Genomic DNA, 15,901 nt, shown 5'->3' on the forward strand with positions numbered 1-15,901 from the left:
CCCCATCCCTTTGCGTGAGCCCGGTGGGGGGGCAGGATCCGCCCGTCCGCTTCTTCCTCACTTTTCCTGCCAAATCCCTGCCTCATTAATCACTGGAGCCTGACGACTTTCTCAACCCGGCGTGACCCAGCGCCGGGCTGCCGCCCGTTCCCGACCATTGCCGGCTGTCCGTGGGTGAGCCTGATCTCACTGTGCCCCACGTCCTGTCCCCACCAGCCCTGCATATGTTTTCCTGCGGCCACCGGCACCTCTCATCATTTCCTCCGCACAAGCCGGCTCGGAAACGAGCCGCTGACGAAAGCTGTAATGAGTGAGCGGTGCGGCGTGTCCTGCCAGCGCTTCAGCGTGCGGGGGACGAGGCCCTGGGACCTTTGCCCATTGATCCATAGAGGCCCCAGCCCCAGGAGGGACACATCGTGGTGACCTCGAGGAGGACTGGGTGGCTGCGCGGGGCGTTACGGATCGGTGAGGTTAATCCAGGCGGTGGCTGTGGCTCCCTGACCCCATGAGCAGCTCCGTATCCAGTGGATCCCCATCCTGCTGCCTGCAGGGCAGCCCCCAGCCCGGGGCACATCCAGGTGCCAGCCTCACTCCCTGCCTCTGCAGATGCTCTGTCCTCAAGCTGAACTCCTCACGCCTTGCCCGGACCTGTTGGCACGAGCGGATGTGACTCACAGCACGGTACTGGCACCGGTGGGGGATTCTCAACCACTCTGCTGCCTCGCCCCAGATGCTGCCCTGCATCCCTTTCTTCTCTTCTGCCCAGCTGGGAACAGCTTCAAATCATCTCACATTTACTGGGGTGAGATGGGAAAGGGGAGGCTGCATCTGTCCAGTTGCTCCCTCCCAAAATCCAAGGGCTTCCCGCAGGGAAGGCAGGAGGGAAACCAGGGCAGGTAGCAACCAGTCCTCCCAAGGAGCCCAGCAGTGAGGAGCTGCGTTGCGTTGAGGACTTGCAGCCCTCGCAGCAGTGGAAAGCTGTGACCCCTGCAGCCACCCTGCTGCTGGCGGGGCTTTACCTTCAGCGCACGAGGCCTCGGAGGATGGAAAATTTTAGGCATTTCTGGGAGCCTGTTTACTGCCCGCAGGGGAAGGGCAGTGCCCGCAGGCGCTGGGATTTCTTGGCTGCCCACAATCTCTCCCCATGGTTTTGGCAACGAACGCCTGGCCCATGGACGACCTTCCCTGCCCCTCTCCCACCCAGTGCCTGGCATTGCCTGCAGGCTGGGCCAAGCTGTTGGGTGCAGCCTGGGTTCGGTCTGGATGCTGTGCACGACCCTGGCGGTACCATCACCCTCTCAGTGGGAGCTTTGCAGTCAAAGCTGACACCCATGCGGGTCCCACTAACAGGAGCCATCTGTGGGTGCCCGCAGCCCTGGGCTCGGCACCAGCGGCACCGGTGGCCAGCACCGAACAATGCCGGGCTCAGCGCTCCCACCCGCTCCCTGGGGAGCAGGCGGGTGGCTGGGGAGCGCTTCCGCAGATTCAGCCCCGCTTCCTTCCCCCGCCGGTCCCGGCACACCCTCGGCTCCAGCCCCAGCGCTTCCTCCGTGGGGGCACCCCGATGGCCCCTGGCACGGCACGGCCAGAGCAGCAGGGGATGGGCAGGACATGGGCACTGCCACATGGCTGGGCCCTCAGCACTGCCTGTCCTGCTGCCCACCCGGGGGGCCCCGCCGGAGCCTCAGCGGTGCCCCGGGAAGGAAACCCTCCCCCCCCCACCAACCCTGCTGCCCCTTGTCCCCCTGGGCAGGAAACCTGCGGGGCTGCTGCTGAGTCAGTACCGGCTGCCCTGGCCCCGCACAGGACATCCTGCCCAGCGCAGCACTGCCCAGGGACACCGCTGCTCCAGGACACCATCACCCTGGGGACACCACTGTGGTGGGGACACCACCACCCTGGGGACACCACCACCCTGGGGACACCACCGTGGTGGGGACACCATCACCCTGGGGACACCACCGTGGTGGGGACACCACCACCCTGGGGACACCACCACCCTGGGGACACCACCGTGGTGGGGACACCACCATCCTGGGGACACCACCGTGGTGGGGACACTGCTGCCCTGGGGTTGCCACTGCTCTGGGGTCACTGCTGCTCTGGTGACATGAGCTGGGGACAGCAGCCTAGGGCCACCACTGTGCCGGGGTCACTGTGTTTCCAGGCTCACCACCGACCCGGGGACACCAGCCCGGTGTCCCCGCCGTTTTGGAGTGACCATGATCCTGGGGTGCCCAGCACCCTGGGCCCCCATCCGCCCTCCTGCTCCCCCCCCCCCATTATCGGGGTGCCCCCGCCCTGGGGTCTCCACCGTTCTGACCCCCCCCCCCCAAGCCGTCGAGTCCCGCAGCCCGTTGCGCCGCCTCCCCCCCCGCCGCCCCGCGGCGCCCCCTGCCGGGCTGACCCCCAACCCACACCGCTCCCGTTCGCCGCGTGGGGGGCGGGGCCTCCCGGGCCGTACCAACCGCGGCGGGACAGGGGGGCGGCGGCGCCTGGCCCGGAGCCTCGGCCCCACGGGGGTGGGCGCGTGCGGGTGTGGGTCCGCGGCCGGCCCGCACCCGCGGCACCCCGCGGCACCCCGCGCCGCCAGCCCGTCTCGCTGCGCGCCCGGGGCGGGGCCGTTCGTGGCGGGAGGCGGCGCCCCCGCGGGTGGTGCGCGCCGGGGAGGTTTAAAAGCGGCGGCGGGGGGCGGCGACGCCGGTGGAGCCCGTGGCTGGGGATGGCGTGAGCCGGGGGCAGCGGGCGCGGAGCGGAGCGGGCGGCGAGCGGGGCCGCGCCCCGCGCTTTGTGTCCCGGCCGCGGACAAAGGGAGCGCCGCGCCGGCACCCGCGGCACCGGGAGCGGGCGGAGCCGCGTGGGACCGGGATCCCGGGGAGCCGAACCCCCGGGGGCTCTGCCCGCGCTCCCCCGGTGCCTTTCTGCCCCGGGCGGGGGGCTCGGGGCAGGGTCTGCTTTGGGGGGTGCGGGCAGAGCCGCCCGCCCCGCCTGACCCCCGGCTCGCCGCTGCCCCGGCGCCCCTCGGGCAGGATGCGCGGGGTCTGCGCGGCGGCGCTGGCCGTGCCTTGGCTGGCTCTGCTGGCACTGGCCCAGCAGCCCCCCGAGAAGCCAGCGGCCGCCCCCCTGCTCACCCGCCGGCCCTTCCTGGTGGCCTGGAACGTGCCCACCCAGGACTGCAAGCCCCGCTTCCAGGTGTCCCTCGACTTCAGCCTCTTCGACCTGCAGGCCTCCCCCAATGAGGGCTTCGTGGGGCAGAACCTCACCATCTTCTACAAGGAGCGCCTGGGGCTCTACCCCTACTACAACAGCCAGCGTGTGGCTGTCAACGGTGGGGTCCCCCAAAACAGCAGCTTGTCCGAGCACCTCGCACGCCTCCAGGAGGGCATCAGCAAGTACATCCGCTCGCCGGCCAAGGAGGGACTGGCTGTCATCGACTGGGAGGAGTGGCGGCCCATCTGGGCTCGCAACTGGAAGCCCAAGGACATCTACCGGGAGGTGTCCAAGCAGCTGGTGTACCAGCGACAGCTCAACTGGTCCCATGAGGAGGCCAACAAGCAGGCCGTGTTTGAGTTCGAGTCAGCCGCCAGGCAGTTCATGGTGAGCACCCTGCGTGTGGCCAAGAGCTTCCGACCCAAGCAGCTCTGGGGGTTCTACCTCTTCCCTGACTGCTACAACCATGACTACAGCAAGAACAAGGAGAGCTACACCGGGCAGTGCCCGGACGTGGAGAAGACTCGCAATGACCAGCTGGCGTGGCTCTGGCGGGAGAGCATGGCCCTCTACCCCTCCATCTACCTCGACGTGCTCCTGGCCTCCACTCCCAACAGCCGCAAGTTCGTGCGGGCGCGGGTGATGGAGGCCATGCGGATCTCACAGCAGCACCACGATGGCTACTCCCTGCCTGTCTTTGTCTACACCCGGCCCACCTACATCCGCAAGCTGGATATGCTCAGCCAGGTAGGGCTCTGCCACCGGGATGTCGCCGTCCCAAAACCTGTGTGCCTGGGCTCTGGGGTCAGCTGAGGTGGTGCCTCTGCCTGTGTGCCATCCACTCCTCTGGAGTGGGGTGGCTTTGAAGTCTGGTGTCTGCCCTCATGGTCCTACTGGCACACTGGTTTGCCTGTGTCCATGTGGGCTGGGGAGCAGTGCCCTTTGGCATGGGACTAGACCTGGGGAGCAGGAACGGTGCTCAGTCCTGCTGCCTTCCCTCCAAGGGGGGGTCACAGCGTGGGGACCCACAGCACAGCCCTGCTAGGAGCTGGCACAGGACTGGCACAAATAGTTGCCATCACCAAAGAAGTGTATGGAAGGTGCTACAGGTCTCCGGGGTCCCAGCAGGCAGGACCCTGGGGTACATGAACCCACAGCTCCTGTGTTGTGTTGGTTTAGCCCCACAGGAGAAAGGTAGTGTTGGGAAGCTTTGTGCCCAAGGAGCTGGAACAGTCCCCTCTCCCTGTGGCCTGGTGCAGGGATGGGTCTTGCCCCCCTGACCCTGCAGCAGGCATCGTGCTGGGGGTGCAGGTGCTGTGTTGGGGCCTGCAGGGACTTAACTGGGCTCTGTCTCCACAGCTGGACCTGATCTCTACCATTGGAGAGAGCGCGGCACTGGGTGCAGCCGGAGCCATTTTCTGGGGTGATGCAGACTACACCAAAAACCGGGTAGGTTTGGGTCAGTGTGCCCCTGGGGAGGCAGATGATGAGGAAGGGGGAGGACACCTGCCCCCAGAGTGGCTCGAGGCTGGGTTGCCTTCTCCATCTGGGATGCTTCTCTGCCTGGGGCACCTCCGCATTACCCCTGATATCCCCCTTCCCCCAGGACTCGTGCCAGATCATCAAGAACTACCTGGAGAGTGACCTGGGACGCTACATCGTAAACGTCACGACGGCGGCGCAGCTCTGCAGCACGGCGCTGTGCCAGGGCCGGGGCCGCTGCCTGCGCCAGGACAGCAACGCTGATGTCTTCCTCCACCTCAACTCCACCAGCTTCCAGCTGCAGCGCCGGGATGGGGACAACCCCCAGCGCCCCCTCTTCTGGGCCGAGGGCCAACTGTCCCCTGCTGACACCTTCTTCCTACGGACCCACTTCCGCTGCCACTGCTACCAGGGCTGGCAGGGCAGCAGCTGCCAGGTGCCTGCTGGCCCCCGCGGTGATGCCCCTGACTTCTTGGCACCACTGAGACTTGGGGTGCTGTTGCTGCTTGCAAGCTGGTGCTACCTCCTCTTGGACTGAGCTGCCCCTTGTGGCACCCCCTTTCTGCGGTGGTGTAGGGGACCTATTTAAGATAACCCTGCCTGGGACGCAGCTTGTTATGCGGGGGGGGCTGCCCCTTACCAGGGCTAGAACAGTGCGGTTGCCCTACCTCTGCCCTCCCTCCTGTGGGGCGGGTGCCCACCATTGGGATGGAGGGCGGGGGGGCCTCTCCTGTTGTAAGGAGAGATGGGGGCGGGGGGGGGGTGCATGGGGGCATGGAGCGGGTGCTGTGTGGTGCTAAGCCCCTGTGCGCTGCCCCACACCGAAGTGCTTTACCTCGAATAAAGCTGGGTGCGCGTCAGCGGGGTGTGGGCTGTTTCGGGGGGGCACAGCTCGCCCCGCTCCCGGGCGGGCTCCGCCACGGCCGGGCCACACACGTGGAGGCAGCGGCGGGGGCCGCCCCGCGCTCCGCTTCTCCCCGCCCGTTCCCGCAAGCCCCGCCCCCAGAGGGTCTGGCCCCGCCCCGCGTTCCCCGTGCGCGCGGGGTGCCCGCGATATCGCGACAGCGACCGGCGCGATACGGCCGCGGTGGGTACAGCCCTGGGAGGGCTGCCCCCGGGAGGGGCCCTGTCCCCGCCGTCTCCCCTCGGCTGCCGGGCGCTGCCCGTCCCCGCACGGTGCCGTTCTGTGCTGCGAGTGCCCCCAAACCGGGCCCTCCGTGCTGCCGTGCTGTCCCCACACGGTGCCGTCCGGTGCCACCGCCGGTCCCAAGCTGTGTCTCGCCGGGTCCTGCCCGGAGCTGCGCGCTTCCCCCCTGTCGTGCCCTCCTCCTGCCAGCTCATGGCCGATGCTCCGCACTGCCCACGTCCGTCACCGTGACCTTGCCCTCCGCCCCCTTCCCGTGCCTGTTTGTCTTTCCAGCCCAGCTCATCGCCGGCCATCACCGGGTGTTGACTCTGCGCATTCCTCCCCGGCCGCGCCCGCTGCTGACGGTCGTTAGCCCGGGGCTAACGTTGGGGATTTGCTGTGAGGAGGTGGGAGAAGCGCCCGCGGGTCCCTGGCACTGCTCGAGAACAGGGGTGTGGGTTAATGCCAGCGGCAGCTTGGCCTGGGGATAAAGGTCTGGCTTTATCGGGGTCTGCCCAGGCCTCCCTTTGTCTTGGCTCTCCCCAGACTGCTTCAGGACACATCCTGCTCCCACCAGCACCATGGCATTGGGGTGGTCCTGCTGGGTCTTCCTGCTGCTCCTGCCTTCCCTGGCCTGCGCCAGGGGGCCGGGCCCTGTCCTTGTCAACCGCCCCTTTGTCACCATCTGGAACATCCCCACGGAGCGCTGCGCCGAGAAGTACAACGTCACCCTCAACCTGGAGGTCTTTGATGTGTTGGCCAACGACCAGCAGTCCTTCACCGGGCAGGACATCACCCTGTTCTACAGCAAGGAGCTGGGGCTCCTCCCCTACTACACATCTGAGGGGATGCCAGTGAACGGGGGCCTCCCCCAAAATGCCAGCCTGCAGGCCCACCTCCAGCAGGCCACCTGGGACATCAAGTTCACCCTGCCCAGCCCTGCCTACAGAGGACTGGCCGTCATCGACTGGGAGAAGTGGCGCCCGCTGTGGGTCCGCAACTGGGCCTCCATGGACATCTACCAGCAGCAGTCGGAGGAGCTGGTGCGGCAGCAGCACCCGCAGTGGCCCCCCGAGCTGGTGAAGGAGGCGGCCAAGCAGCAGTTTGAGCAGAGCGCCCGCAACTTCATGGAGCAGACCCTGCGGCTGGGTGAGACCCTCCGTTCCGACAGCTACTGGGGGTTCTATGGCTTCCCTGACTGCTACAACAATGACTTCGACAGCCTGCCCTACACCGGGATGTGCCCAGTGGTGGAGCAGCAGAGGAACAAGGAGCTGTGGTGGCTCTGGGAGAGCAGCCGGGCGCTCTACCCCAGCATCTACCTGCCCTCCTCCCTCAACGGCACCAACAAGGCGCTTGCCTACGTCCGGCACCGTGTGGCTGAGGCTTTTGCCATGCAGCGTGGTGTCCTTGATGGTGGCATCCCTGTTCTGCCCTACTCCCAGATTGCCTTTGACTGCACAGTCAACTTCCTTTCCCAGGTGATGGGGGTGTGCGGATAGCGGGTACCGCTCAGGCTGATGGGTTGCTGCTGGGAATCTTTAGCTCTTTGGGCAGCGTTGACTTTTCCTCTCTGTGGGGTGCAGGAGGACCTGATGAACACCATCGGGGAGAGTGCAGCTCAGGGTGCTGCTGGCATAATCCTCTGGGGCAGCCTCAACTACAGCAACTCCAAGGTGAGTTTTGGGGTTGGCACCATGCCACTGCCTTCACAGAACCCCCATTCCCTGACCAGCAGGACTGTAACATCATATGCCATTGCAGGAGATGTGCCTGAGGCTGAAGGACTATGTGGAAGGGCCACTAGGCCACTACATCGTCAATGTGACGGCCAGCACTGATCTCTGCAGCCAGAGCTTGTGCTCCGGCCAGGGCCGATGCGTGCGCAAGGAGGACAAGCAGGGCTTCCTCCACCTCGACCCCTTCCGCTTTGCCATCAACCTGCAAGCTGGCAAGCCCTGGCTGGTGACCCAGAGCCTGGAGTCCACTGATGACACCCCGAGGCTGGCTGAGCAGTTCAGGTGCCAGTGCTATGACAAGTGGCAGGGGCCCCGCTGCGACACTCAGGACACCACTAGGTAATGTGCACAGGGATAGCGGGGCAGGCAGGGTGACACTGCCTCACGCCCCAGAACCCTCACCATGGGGGTGGGACCCCCTGTGGCACCGCTAATAAAACCAGTAGGCACTCGCAAGCATATCCTTGTCTTCTGCCGCGGCTCGGTTTGGGGTGGGAGGGTGCTGCTGAGGTGAAGCTGTCAGCATCTGGATGTTCAGCTTGGGGCAGGGGGAGTCACACACTAGGTTCTCTGATCTTATCTGTGGGCGAGCTCTCCATGATGGGACTGCACTGTGTAGCACTCAGTGTCTACTGGGGACGTGCAGGCTGGACCCCTTATTTCTTATGCCGGTTAACATAAACCACTGCAAAGCACGGACTGTCCCCGAGCATGCAGCATGCAGAGCTCAGAAAGCAGGCTGGGCTCTTCTCAGCAATGGTTCAGCTGGTGGCAGATCAGCTGCTTCTGCTTGGGGTTTGGGTGGTGAGATAGGAACTCCTGCTGGGGTTTTGCTGTACAAACAGGACAGGACAACTGAGGAAGGTTTATTGTTTAATAGTTTATTCCTAATTCTACCAGGCTCTATCTAACCTACTCTCCTAAGCTCTATTGAGGGACTCGGTATCTATGAATACTCTTAAGGTCTATCATGGTGGTGGGAAGCGGAGGTTGGGAGGGATGAAGCTCTCTCTGCCTGCTGCTCTGTCAGGCTCTGGGCTTGTGGGAGCAGCTGCCCTTGGGGCTGGACGGGCAGTGCTGGGGCCAGGAAGTGCTCCATTCCGTCGCTTGGCGGGTGGAGATGCCCGCGTGGGCACTGCAGGCTGCGCATCGGCGCTTCTGGAGGGATGTTCTTCCTCCTCCTGTGCTGCCCCCGGGGCCTTCCGCTTGATGGCAGCTTTCCTCTTGTGCTGCTCCAGCAGCTGGGGACGCTCTCTGCTGAAGCTGGGGTTGTAGTAGTAGAGCAGCTGCAAGAAGCAAAGGAGAAGGGTTAGCTGTCAGCATGCCAGGACTGGAAAGCCTCAAGCCCGGTTAGTTTGGTTGATGTGCGGGGCAAGTTCTGTACCTTGCTGTGAGAAGAGGCTGCTGCTTCCTCAGCAAGGAATTCAGGCAGGGAGGCAGATCTCTGGGAGTCTGGGTGCACTCTGGTGAAGCCGTAGTTGTACAGTTGCCGGAGGAAAGAGTTCATCTTCTGTGTGGAGAAAACCCGGCCCAGCACCTCCTGTTGGAAGAGTTCTTCATTGATGGCCACACATTTTCCTCCCATACCCCACCAGATGGACCGAAACTCGCTGCTTTCCAGGATCTTCCACAGCCTCTGTGGAAAGCCGAGGCCTGAGAATTCTCTGGCTGGGTGCCTGCTCCCGTTGGAAAGAGGAGGGATTCGGACGGTGTCGTGTCCCTCGCTGCCGGGTTGCACATCCCGCTCCTCCTGTGTGGCTGCTGCGGCTGTGTCACAGGGCGCTGTTTGCCCCTGTCCTGAAGGGCCGGCAGCAGCCGTGTCTGCCGACTGCCCCAGCTCATGCGGAGCACAAAGGGATGGCGCTGGTGCGGGAGCCGGCTCCCATTCCATTTCTGCTGTCGGCCCTGGACCCACGGTTCGCTCGGCAGCCACTGCCCTGGAGAACCAGGCCCAGTCCCAGCAGTCAGCCAGGAGAGGCTGCTGGCGCTGACTGACTGTGGGTACCAGCGGGTGCTCTCCCGTATCCCTTGGGTGCACGCGGTGATGTCACAAAGACGATGATGCCGGGGGCCTGGCAGAAGGGAGCGGCAAGGGGAGACATGGCTGAAGAGCCCTTGCTGCTTTTCCCTGCAGAGCCACCGCTGGTGGGACTCCAGAGCCCAGCAGTCCATGAAGCTCTATTGAAGGGCTGTAGGCAGGGAGGGGACCGTGCTGTGTCTGCTTGCAGCCAGCAGTGGGTCTGCAGGGAGGAGCGGGGACGGCTGCAGCGTGGGGCATCGCGGTGCCCATTTGGGAAGCTTTCCAGCTGGGCACCTGTGTGAGGGACAACAGATAATGGTCTGTGGTGAAACACACAGAGATGGAAGAGTACTGTTTGTGTGCTTTGGCTGCTCCCTGGAGAGTCCAGCTTATCCTTGTATTCTGCTGCTCGTCGGTTTGGGGTGGGAGGGTGCTGCTGAGGTGAAGCTGTCAGCATCGGGATGTTCAGCTTGGGGCAGGGGGAGTCACACACTCAGTTCTCTGATCTTATCTGTGGGCGATCTCTCCATGATGGGACTGCGCTGTGTAGCACTCAGTGTCCACTGGGGAAGTACAGGCTGGACCCCTTATTTCTTATGCCGGTTAACATAAACCACTGCAAAGCGCTGACTGTCCCCGAGCATGCAGCATGTGAGACAAACCAGGTGCCACCCAGAGATGAACCCCTGCTCAGTGGATAGGAGGGGCTGCAGGAAGCAGCATCGAGTTCAGATGCTTCAGTTAAAGGCTCTTGACTCAACTGGGTCTCGCTCAATGCTCTTCTCAGAGGTTCCTCACTCCGCCACTGGGTAACGGGCTGTGTCCTCGTGCTAAAACCTGAGCCAGGGTTCTCCGGCTCAGCCGTGTCAGCTGAAGAGTGCCAGGACTTGTGAGCTCCTGGTCTCCTGGCATGGCCTTGGAGAACGTCTCTCCAAAGAAAGTAGCAAGGACCGTGTGTGCCTCAGCCTGGCTTTTACTCTCGAGAACTCAGAAAGCAGGCTGGGCTCTTCTCAGCAATGGTTCAGCTGGTGGCAGATCAGCTGCTTCTGCTTGGGGTTTGGGTGGTGAGATAGGAACTCCTGCTGGGGTTGTGCTGTACAAACAGGACAGGACAACTGAGGAAGGTTTATTGTTTAAGTTTATTCCTAATTCTACCAGGCTCTATCTAACCTACTCTCCTAAGCTCTATTGAGGGACTCGGTATCTATGAATATTCTTAAGGTCTCTCTACCATGGTGGTGGGAAGAAGAGGTTGGGAGGGATGAAGCTCTCTCTGCCTGCTGCTCTGGCAGGCTCTGGGCTTGTGGGAGCAGCTGCCCTTGGGGATGGACGGGCAGTGCTGGGGCCAGGAAGTGCTCCATTCCGTCGCTTGGCGGGTGGAGATGCCCGCGTGGGCACTGCAGGCTGCGCATCGGCGCTTCTGGAGGGATGTTCTTCCTCCTCCTGTGCTGCCCCCGGGGCCTTCCGCTTGATGGCAGCTTTCCTCTTGTGCTGCTCCAGCAGCTGGGGACGCTCTCTGCTGAAGCTGGGGCTGTGGTAGTAGAGCACCTGCAGCGAGCAAAGGAGAAGGGTTAGCTGTCAGCATGCCAGGACTGGAAAGCCTCAAGCCCGGTTGCGTTGGTTGATGTGCGGGGCAAGTTCTGTACCTTGCTGTGAGAAGAGGCTGCTGCTTCCTCAGCAAGGAATTCAGGCAGGGAGGCAGATCTCTGGGAGTCTGGGTGCACTCTGGTGAAGCCGTAGTTGTACAGTTGCCGGAGGAAAGAGTTCATCTTCTGTGTGGAGAAAACCCGGCCCAGCACCTCCTGTTGGAAGAGTTCTTCATTGATGGCCACACATTTTCCTCCCATACCCCACCAGATGGACCGAAACTCGCTGCTTTCCAGGATCTTCCACAGCCTCTGTGGAAAGCCGAGGCCTGAGAATTCTCTGGCTGGGCGCCTGCTCCCGTTGGAAAGAGGAGGGATTCGGACGGTGTCGTGTCCCTCGCTGCCGGGTTGCACATCCCGCTCCTCCTGTGTGGCTGCTGCGGCTGTGTCACAGGGCGCTGTTTGCCCCTGTCCTGAAGGGCCGGCAGCAGCCGTGTCTGCCGACTGCCCCAGCTCATGCGGAGCACAAAGGGATGGCGCTGGTGCGGGAGCCGGCTCCCATTCCATTTCTGCTGTCGGCCCTGGACCCACGGTTCGCTCGGCAGCCACTGCCCTGGAGAACCAGGCCCAGTCCCAGCAGTCAGCCAGGAGAGGCTGCTGGCGCTGACTGACTGTGGGTACCAGCGGGTGCTCTCCCGTATCCCTTGGGTGCACCGCGGTGATGTCACAAAGACGATGATGCCGGGGGCCTGGCAGAAGGGAGCGGCAAGGGGAGACATGGCTGAAGAGCCCTTGCTGCTTTTCCCTGCAGAGCCACCGCTGGTGGGACTCCAGAGCCCAGCAGTCCATGAAGCTCTGTTGAAGGGCTGTAGGCAGGGAGGGGACCGTGCTGTGTCTGCTTGCAGCCAGCAGTGGGTCTGCAGGGAGGAGCGGGGACGGCTGCAGCGTGGGGCATCGCGGTGCCCATTTGGGAAGCTTTCCAGCTGGGCACCTGTGTCAGGGACAACAGATAATGGTCTGTGGTGAAACACACAGAGATGGAAGAGTACTGTTTGTGTGCTTTGGCTGCTCCCTGGAGAGTCCAGCTTTGGTTCCTATGCAGAAAGTTCCGCTCTAGAACTCCCCAGAAAAGCCTCAAGCCTTGGAGTCCTCTCTGGATATTGCTGCCACTTCTTCCCACGTAGGCTGGCCCCTGCTTGGGAGTGAGTGTCTGTTTTAGTCAGTATAAAAGCCCGAGCCTCATGCGACGCTGGGAGGCAGAACCTCATCCCACCCAGGTCAATGTTGCCTGTGCGGGATGCCTGCTAAGGTTGAGCCTGCATGTGGCACTGCGATGCTGTTTCTCAGAGCTGGTTTCCTGATGGTCTTCACAGGGTCCTTGGGGTTGGCAAGACGTATACTGTTCCGAAACATCCTGTACTGTACCTGTTAGATTCCCTATATTGTGCTATAGTAATAAACTAGTTGAGAGTGCTCTATTTGTCTCTCATTTTTGCTCACTTGGCATCCTCAAACACTGGAACATCACCTCTGGCACGTGCAGAACCGCCCCGCTGGTCTTTGGTTTTCTTGTCGCTGGGTGTTGGCTGCAGGGAAACAGCGTCCCAGCTGTTAAAGCCACCCCTGCAAGGCACAGATATCTTTCACAGAACAAATGCTCTGGCTGGAATATAACCTGGGCACGGGACCTCCAGCACTGGTGCAGACTCCAGCAATAACCAGAATTTGCAGGGTTCCTACAGCTGCCTTGTTCATTTGTTTTGGTGGCATTGAGTAAGGACCTGAGAAGGTACCAATGGACTGAAGAAACACGTACTGGGTTATTGCCCCGCTCTTTGCCAAGCTGGTGGCCTCTGAAAAACTTCGGCATGAATTGTCTTTTGGTCCAGCATTGACTGGTGTAGAGATAGCTTGGTGAATGTTGGAAACAATTCTATCTTAGTATTTTGCATATGTGGAATGTGATTTAAGTTAACAGTTCCAGTACACTCCTCCCAAGCAAAGTTCACCTTGCTATTTGTACAGAGAAAATGGCTACGAACATCAGTCTTTTTGTCCGGAAGGTGTTACAAGCTTTCTGCTTGGAGTTTTTAGTAATCTAATATGCTTGAAGTGCTCAGCTTCTGAATATCTGGTGCACAGGTAGGGGCTGCTTTGGGGTTCTGCTGGCCATAGAAATTTCTGTTCTCTCAAGCCATTAACTGAACTAAGCATTGAAATAGGCATCAGGAAAGAGGCGCTTCCTCTGGAACTGCAGAAGGGTCTAACACGGTGAGCAGTTGCCTAAGCAGTGCAAGAAACCCTGCCTCTAGGTGCTGGCTCAAAGAAAAGTGAGGCTGAAACCTGAACCAGCTCCTTTTCGTGCTGTCGATGTAATGCAAGCTTGGGCATGAACAGAGTTTGTCACCATCAAATAATTTTAAGTATGTGAGAGGATTTGTTTTATTCATCCTACTTATTGTAGCTGTTCCTCAGCCCCTTGCCTCTTACAGTATGCCTGAAGATGCCCAAGATGCTGGGTTTCATGTAATCTACTTTGGCTAACTCCAGACTCCGAGGAACAGAGACTAGGAGCACCCTGCACATGGTGCCAGCAGACAGCTTGGGAGCAACGACCATCTGCTGGGTGGTGTTTGCAGGTCTGAAAACCACGCTGTGCCTTGTAGATGTGCAGTGCTCTGCAAATCCACGTGCAGCACAGGAGCGAGCCCGCGCTCGGCGGCAGCGCGCTGGACACCAGCCAAAGCAAGAGGTGCCAGCGGCAGCCTGGCAGCAGCCCCAGGCCCTCGTGTGCTTTACATTCCTGGGTGTTCCACGTCTCTTGGGTGGAGCGTGCTTCTGGTGCTGTCACAGCAGCTCCTCTCCTCTGTGCTCAGGGTGACGGAGAAGGGCGCTGTGCTCGGAGCGCGCTCCTCTGCTGCGCTCAGGGCGCACACAAACTTGAGTCCTAGACTTTTTCCATACGCTGCCCCGAGAAATAAGGGCAGTCTGTCACAGCTGCCCTTACATTGCCCAGTGTTTTGTTTCCACGACTGAGTGTATCTTTGCCTAGTCAGCTTAAGCCACGTTATCTCCAAACCCAATTTATAAGGACCCACTATGGTTAACTATCCCAAACAGAGGAAACCAAACTGCCGATTGCTCTGAAATGAGAAAGACTATTTTAGAGTCTAGAATGAAGACGCTAATAGCAAGAAGGCTTTAAATGCTTTGGTATGACTAGGACGTAAAGTAGGTTAGCTGAAGAGCAAGGTGTAGGTTAAGCCTTACACAAAACAGATGGAAGAAAGCCCTCCCAACTGACCCACAGGCTTTTCAGCTGTTGAAAAGTTTGAAATTAGAGGCCTGTTAATTAGCCAATGAGAAGAGTTCTCATCTGCCTTTTTTCCCAACTGAAAATTTCAGAAGTCAGTAAAGATGGAAATTTCCCACATTGCCAAAAGTCGGTGCAGTCACACACTGGGACACTGTGTTCAGTTTTGGCTTTGCATTAACAACCCCTGCCTGTGGTCACACAACTTAGAAAGCAACCATAGTTTGAGCCCTTGGGAGTTGTTTCAGAACCCCACGAGTTATCATTTGCTGTTTCATTTCACTTCATCCAAAGCTTTAGACAGATGTCATAAAACTAAAACCAGGAGGATGGAAAGCAGGTTCTTCCAGACCGCTCCTCCTGCAGCCCGTGCACCTCGGTGCTGAGCCTTTGGATCTGACGAGTGAGTACAAAGCTCTCTTGGAAGAAATAAATCCTTCCCCAAAGCACGTCAGCAGTAACTGCATGGCTTGAAATGAAACAGATGGCATGTGGGTCTTCTAAATGTCTTTTATTCCCTTTACAATGCAGTGGAGGTTTGTGGCACCCAAGTGCTGATCACTGTCCAAGAGCTCAGGTTGCTTTGTATGTGTAGGTTTATGTATCTCATGTTATTTCTATTCTGATTTAGTATTATGTTATACTTTAATCATAATTAAACTGTTCTTAAACCTGTGATTACCATTTCCAATGTGAAATACCAACCCCTAGAGAAATTATCTCCAGAAGCCTGAATGTAAGCCTCCGGTACCCAACCCCCAGCTCAGCCTGTCAACTGTGCTCCCTCGGAGCAGCACTGCCTCGAACACCAGATCTTCTTCCTGCCAGTTCCCTAAATTGAGGTGGCTTCTCCTGACAGTCTCTTTGTATTTGGGTTGCCTGCTTGAAGGGCAGGGCAAAGCTCCAGCATAAAGCAAGCAGGTGGCTGTGCCCTGAGTGCATTGATGGGCTGTAATTGCCCAGATTCCGTTCACCTGGGCCCCGCGGCTCCCAGCCCTGACTTGGTTCTTTACCTGGCCTGGGGGCACAGGTGCGGTGATGCTGCTCTGGCTCCCGGCTCTGTGCTTGGTCACCTGTGGCTGCAGGAGCTGCGCGGGGCTCCCGAGCTTGCCCCAGTGCGTGGTGCTGGGGGAACCCTGTGTTCTCTTACCGGGCCGGCTGCCTTGGCACCCGGGTCTGCAAAATGGCCCCGGCGGCTCCACCTCCCCTGCTTGTTCGAGGTGTGTTTGGCGAACCGGGGTCGTTCAGAGGAGATGCGACACCGGGACGGGGCAGCGAGCGAAGGGCCGGAGCCCCCGGCGCTCATCAGCGCGTTCGGCCGGGCCGAGGTGAGCCTTTTCTGTTCCTCCGGGTCCTGCCCGGGGGGCCGGGGGCGAGGCGGGGGGGCGAGAGCGGCGCTGCCCGGTGGGGCGGGGGCTGCCCGGG

At 60.8% G+C, this 15,901-nt stretch overlaps 3 protein-coding genes across 3 annotated transcripts; 2 read left to right on the forward strand and 1 right to left on the reverse strand.

The window, feature by feature from the left end:
* The first annotated feature begins 2,947 nt into the window (after positions 1 to 2,947).
* Positions 2,948 to 5,552, forward strand: LOC134159376 (hyaluronidase-2-like). Its single transcript, XM_062610227.1, has 3 exons — positions 2,948 to 3,957; positions 4,570 to 4,659; positions 4,817 to 5,552. The coding sequence occupies exons 1-3, from the start codon at positions 3,031 to 3,033 to the stop codon at positions 5,228 to 5,230; spliced, it is 1,431 nt and encodes a 476-aa protein (XP_062466211.1). The 5' UTR covers positions 2,948 to 3,030; the 3' UTR covers positions 5,231 to 5,552.
* Positions 5,401 to 8,013, forward strand: LOC134159375 (hyaluronidase-1-like). Its single transcript, XM_062610225.1, has 4 exons — positions 5,401 to 5,779; positions 6,365 to 7,299; positions 7,405 to 7,494; positions 7,583 to 8,013. Exons 1-4 carry the CDS (start codon positions 5,401 to 5,403, stop codon positions 7,898 to 7,900), a joined length of 1,722 nt encoding a protein of 573 aa, XP_062466209.1. The 3' UTR covers positions 7,901 to 8,013.
* A 512-nt stretch (positions 8,014 to 8,525) lies between these two features.
* LOC134159413 (uncharacterized) lies at positions 8,526 to 15,782 on the reverse strand. The gene is made up of 6 exons (XM_062610312.1): positions 15,627 to 15,782; positions 12,664 to 12,749; positions 11,224 to 12,154; positions 10,809 to 11,125; positions 8,942 to 9,584; positions 8,526 to 8,843 (listed from the first exon to the last, which is right to left on the reverse strand). Exons 1-6 carry the CDS (start codon positions 15,780 to 15,782, stop codon positions 8,526 to 8,528), a joined length of 2,451 nt encoding a protein of 816 aa, XP_062466296.1.
* Positions 15,783 to 15,901: the final 119 nt, after the last annotated feature.

This window comes from Pezoporus occidentalis, unplaced genomic scaffold, assembly GCF_034315485.1.
Source record: "Pezoporus occidentalis ecotype Australia unplaced genomic scaffold, CSIRO_AGI_Poc_V1 ctg145, whole genome shotgun sequence".
NCBI lineage: Eukaryota > Metazoa > Chordata > Aves > Psittaciformes > Psittacidae > Pezoporus > Pezoporus occidentalis.

Coding starts and splice junctions, on each gene's coding strand:
- LOC134159413 (XM_062610312.1), bottom strand. CDS start 15,782: ATGAGCGCCGGGGGCTCCGGCCCTTCGCTCGCTGCCCCGTCCCGGTGT. Junction 12,750..15,626: donor GTGCCAAGGCAGCCGGCCCG/GTAAGAGAACAC, acceptor GTTTCCCTGCAG/CCAACACCCAGCGACAAGAA. Junction 11,126..11,223: donor CAGCCTCTTCTCACAGCAAG/GTACAGAACTTG, acceptor TGCTCGCTGCAG/GTGCTCTACTACCACAGCCC.
- LOC134159375 (XM_062610225.1), top strand. CDS start 5,401: ATGGAGGGCGGGGGGGCCTCTCCTGTTGTAAGGAGAGATGGGGGCGGG. Junction 7,300..7,404: donor CAGTCAACTTCCTTTCCCAG/GTGATGGGGGTG, acceptor TGTGGGGTGCAG/GAGGACCTGATGAACACCAT. Junction 7,495..7,582: donor TCAACTACAGCAACTCCAAG/GTGAGTTTTGGG, acceptor ATGCCATTGCAG/GAGATGTGCCTGAGGCTGAA.
- LOC134159376 (XM_062610227.1), top strand. CDS start 3,031: ATGCGCGGGGTCTGCGCGGCGGCGCTGGCCGTGCCTTGGCTGGCTCTG. Junction 3,958..4,569: donor AGCTGGATATGCTCAGCCAG/GTAGGGCTCTGC, acceptor CTGTCTCCACAG/CTGGACCTGATCTCTACCAT. Junction 4,660..4,816: donor CAGACTACACCAAAAACCGG/GTAGGTTTGGGT, acceptor CCCTTCCCCCAG/GACTCGTGCCAGATCATCAA.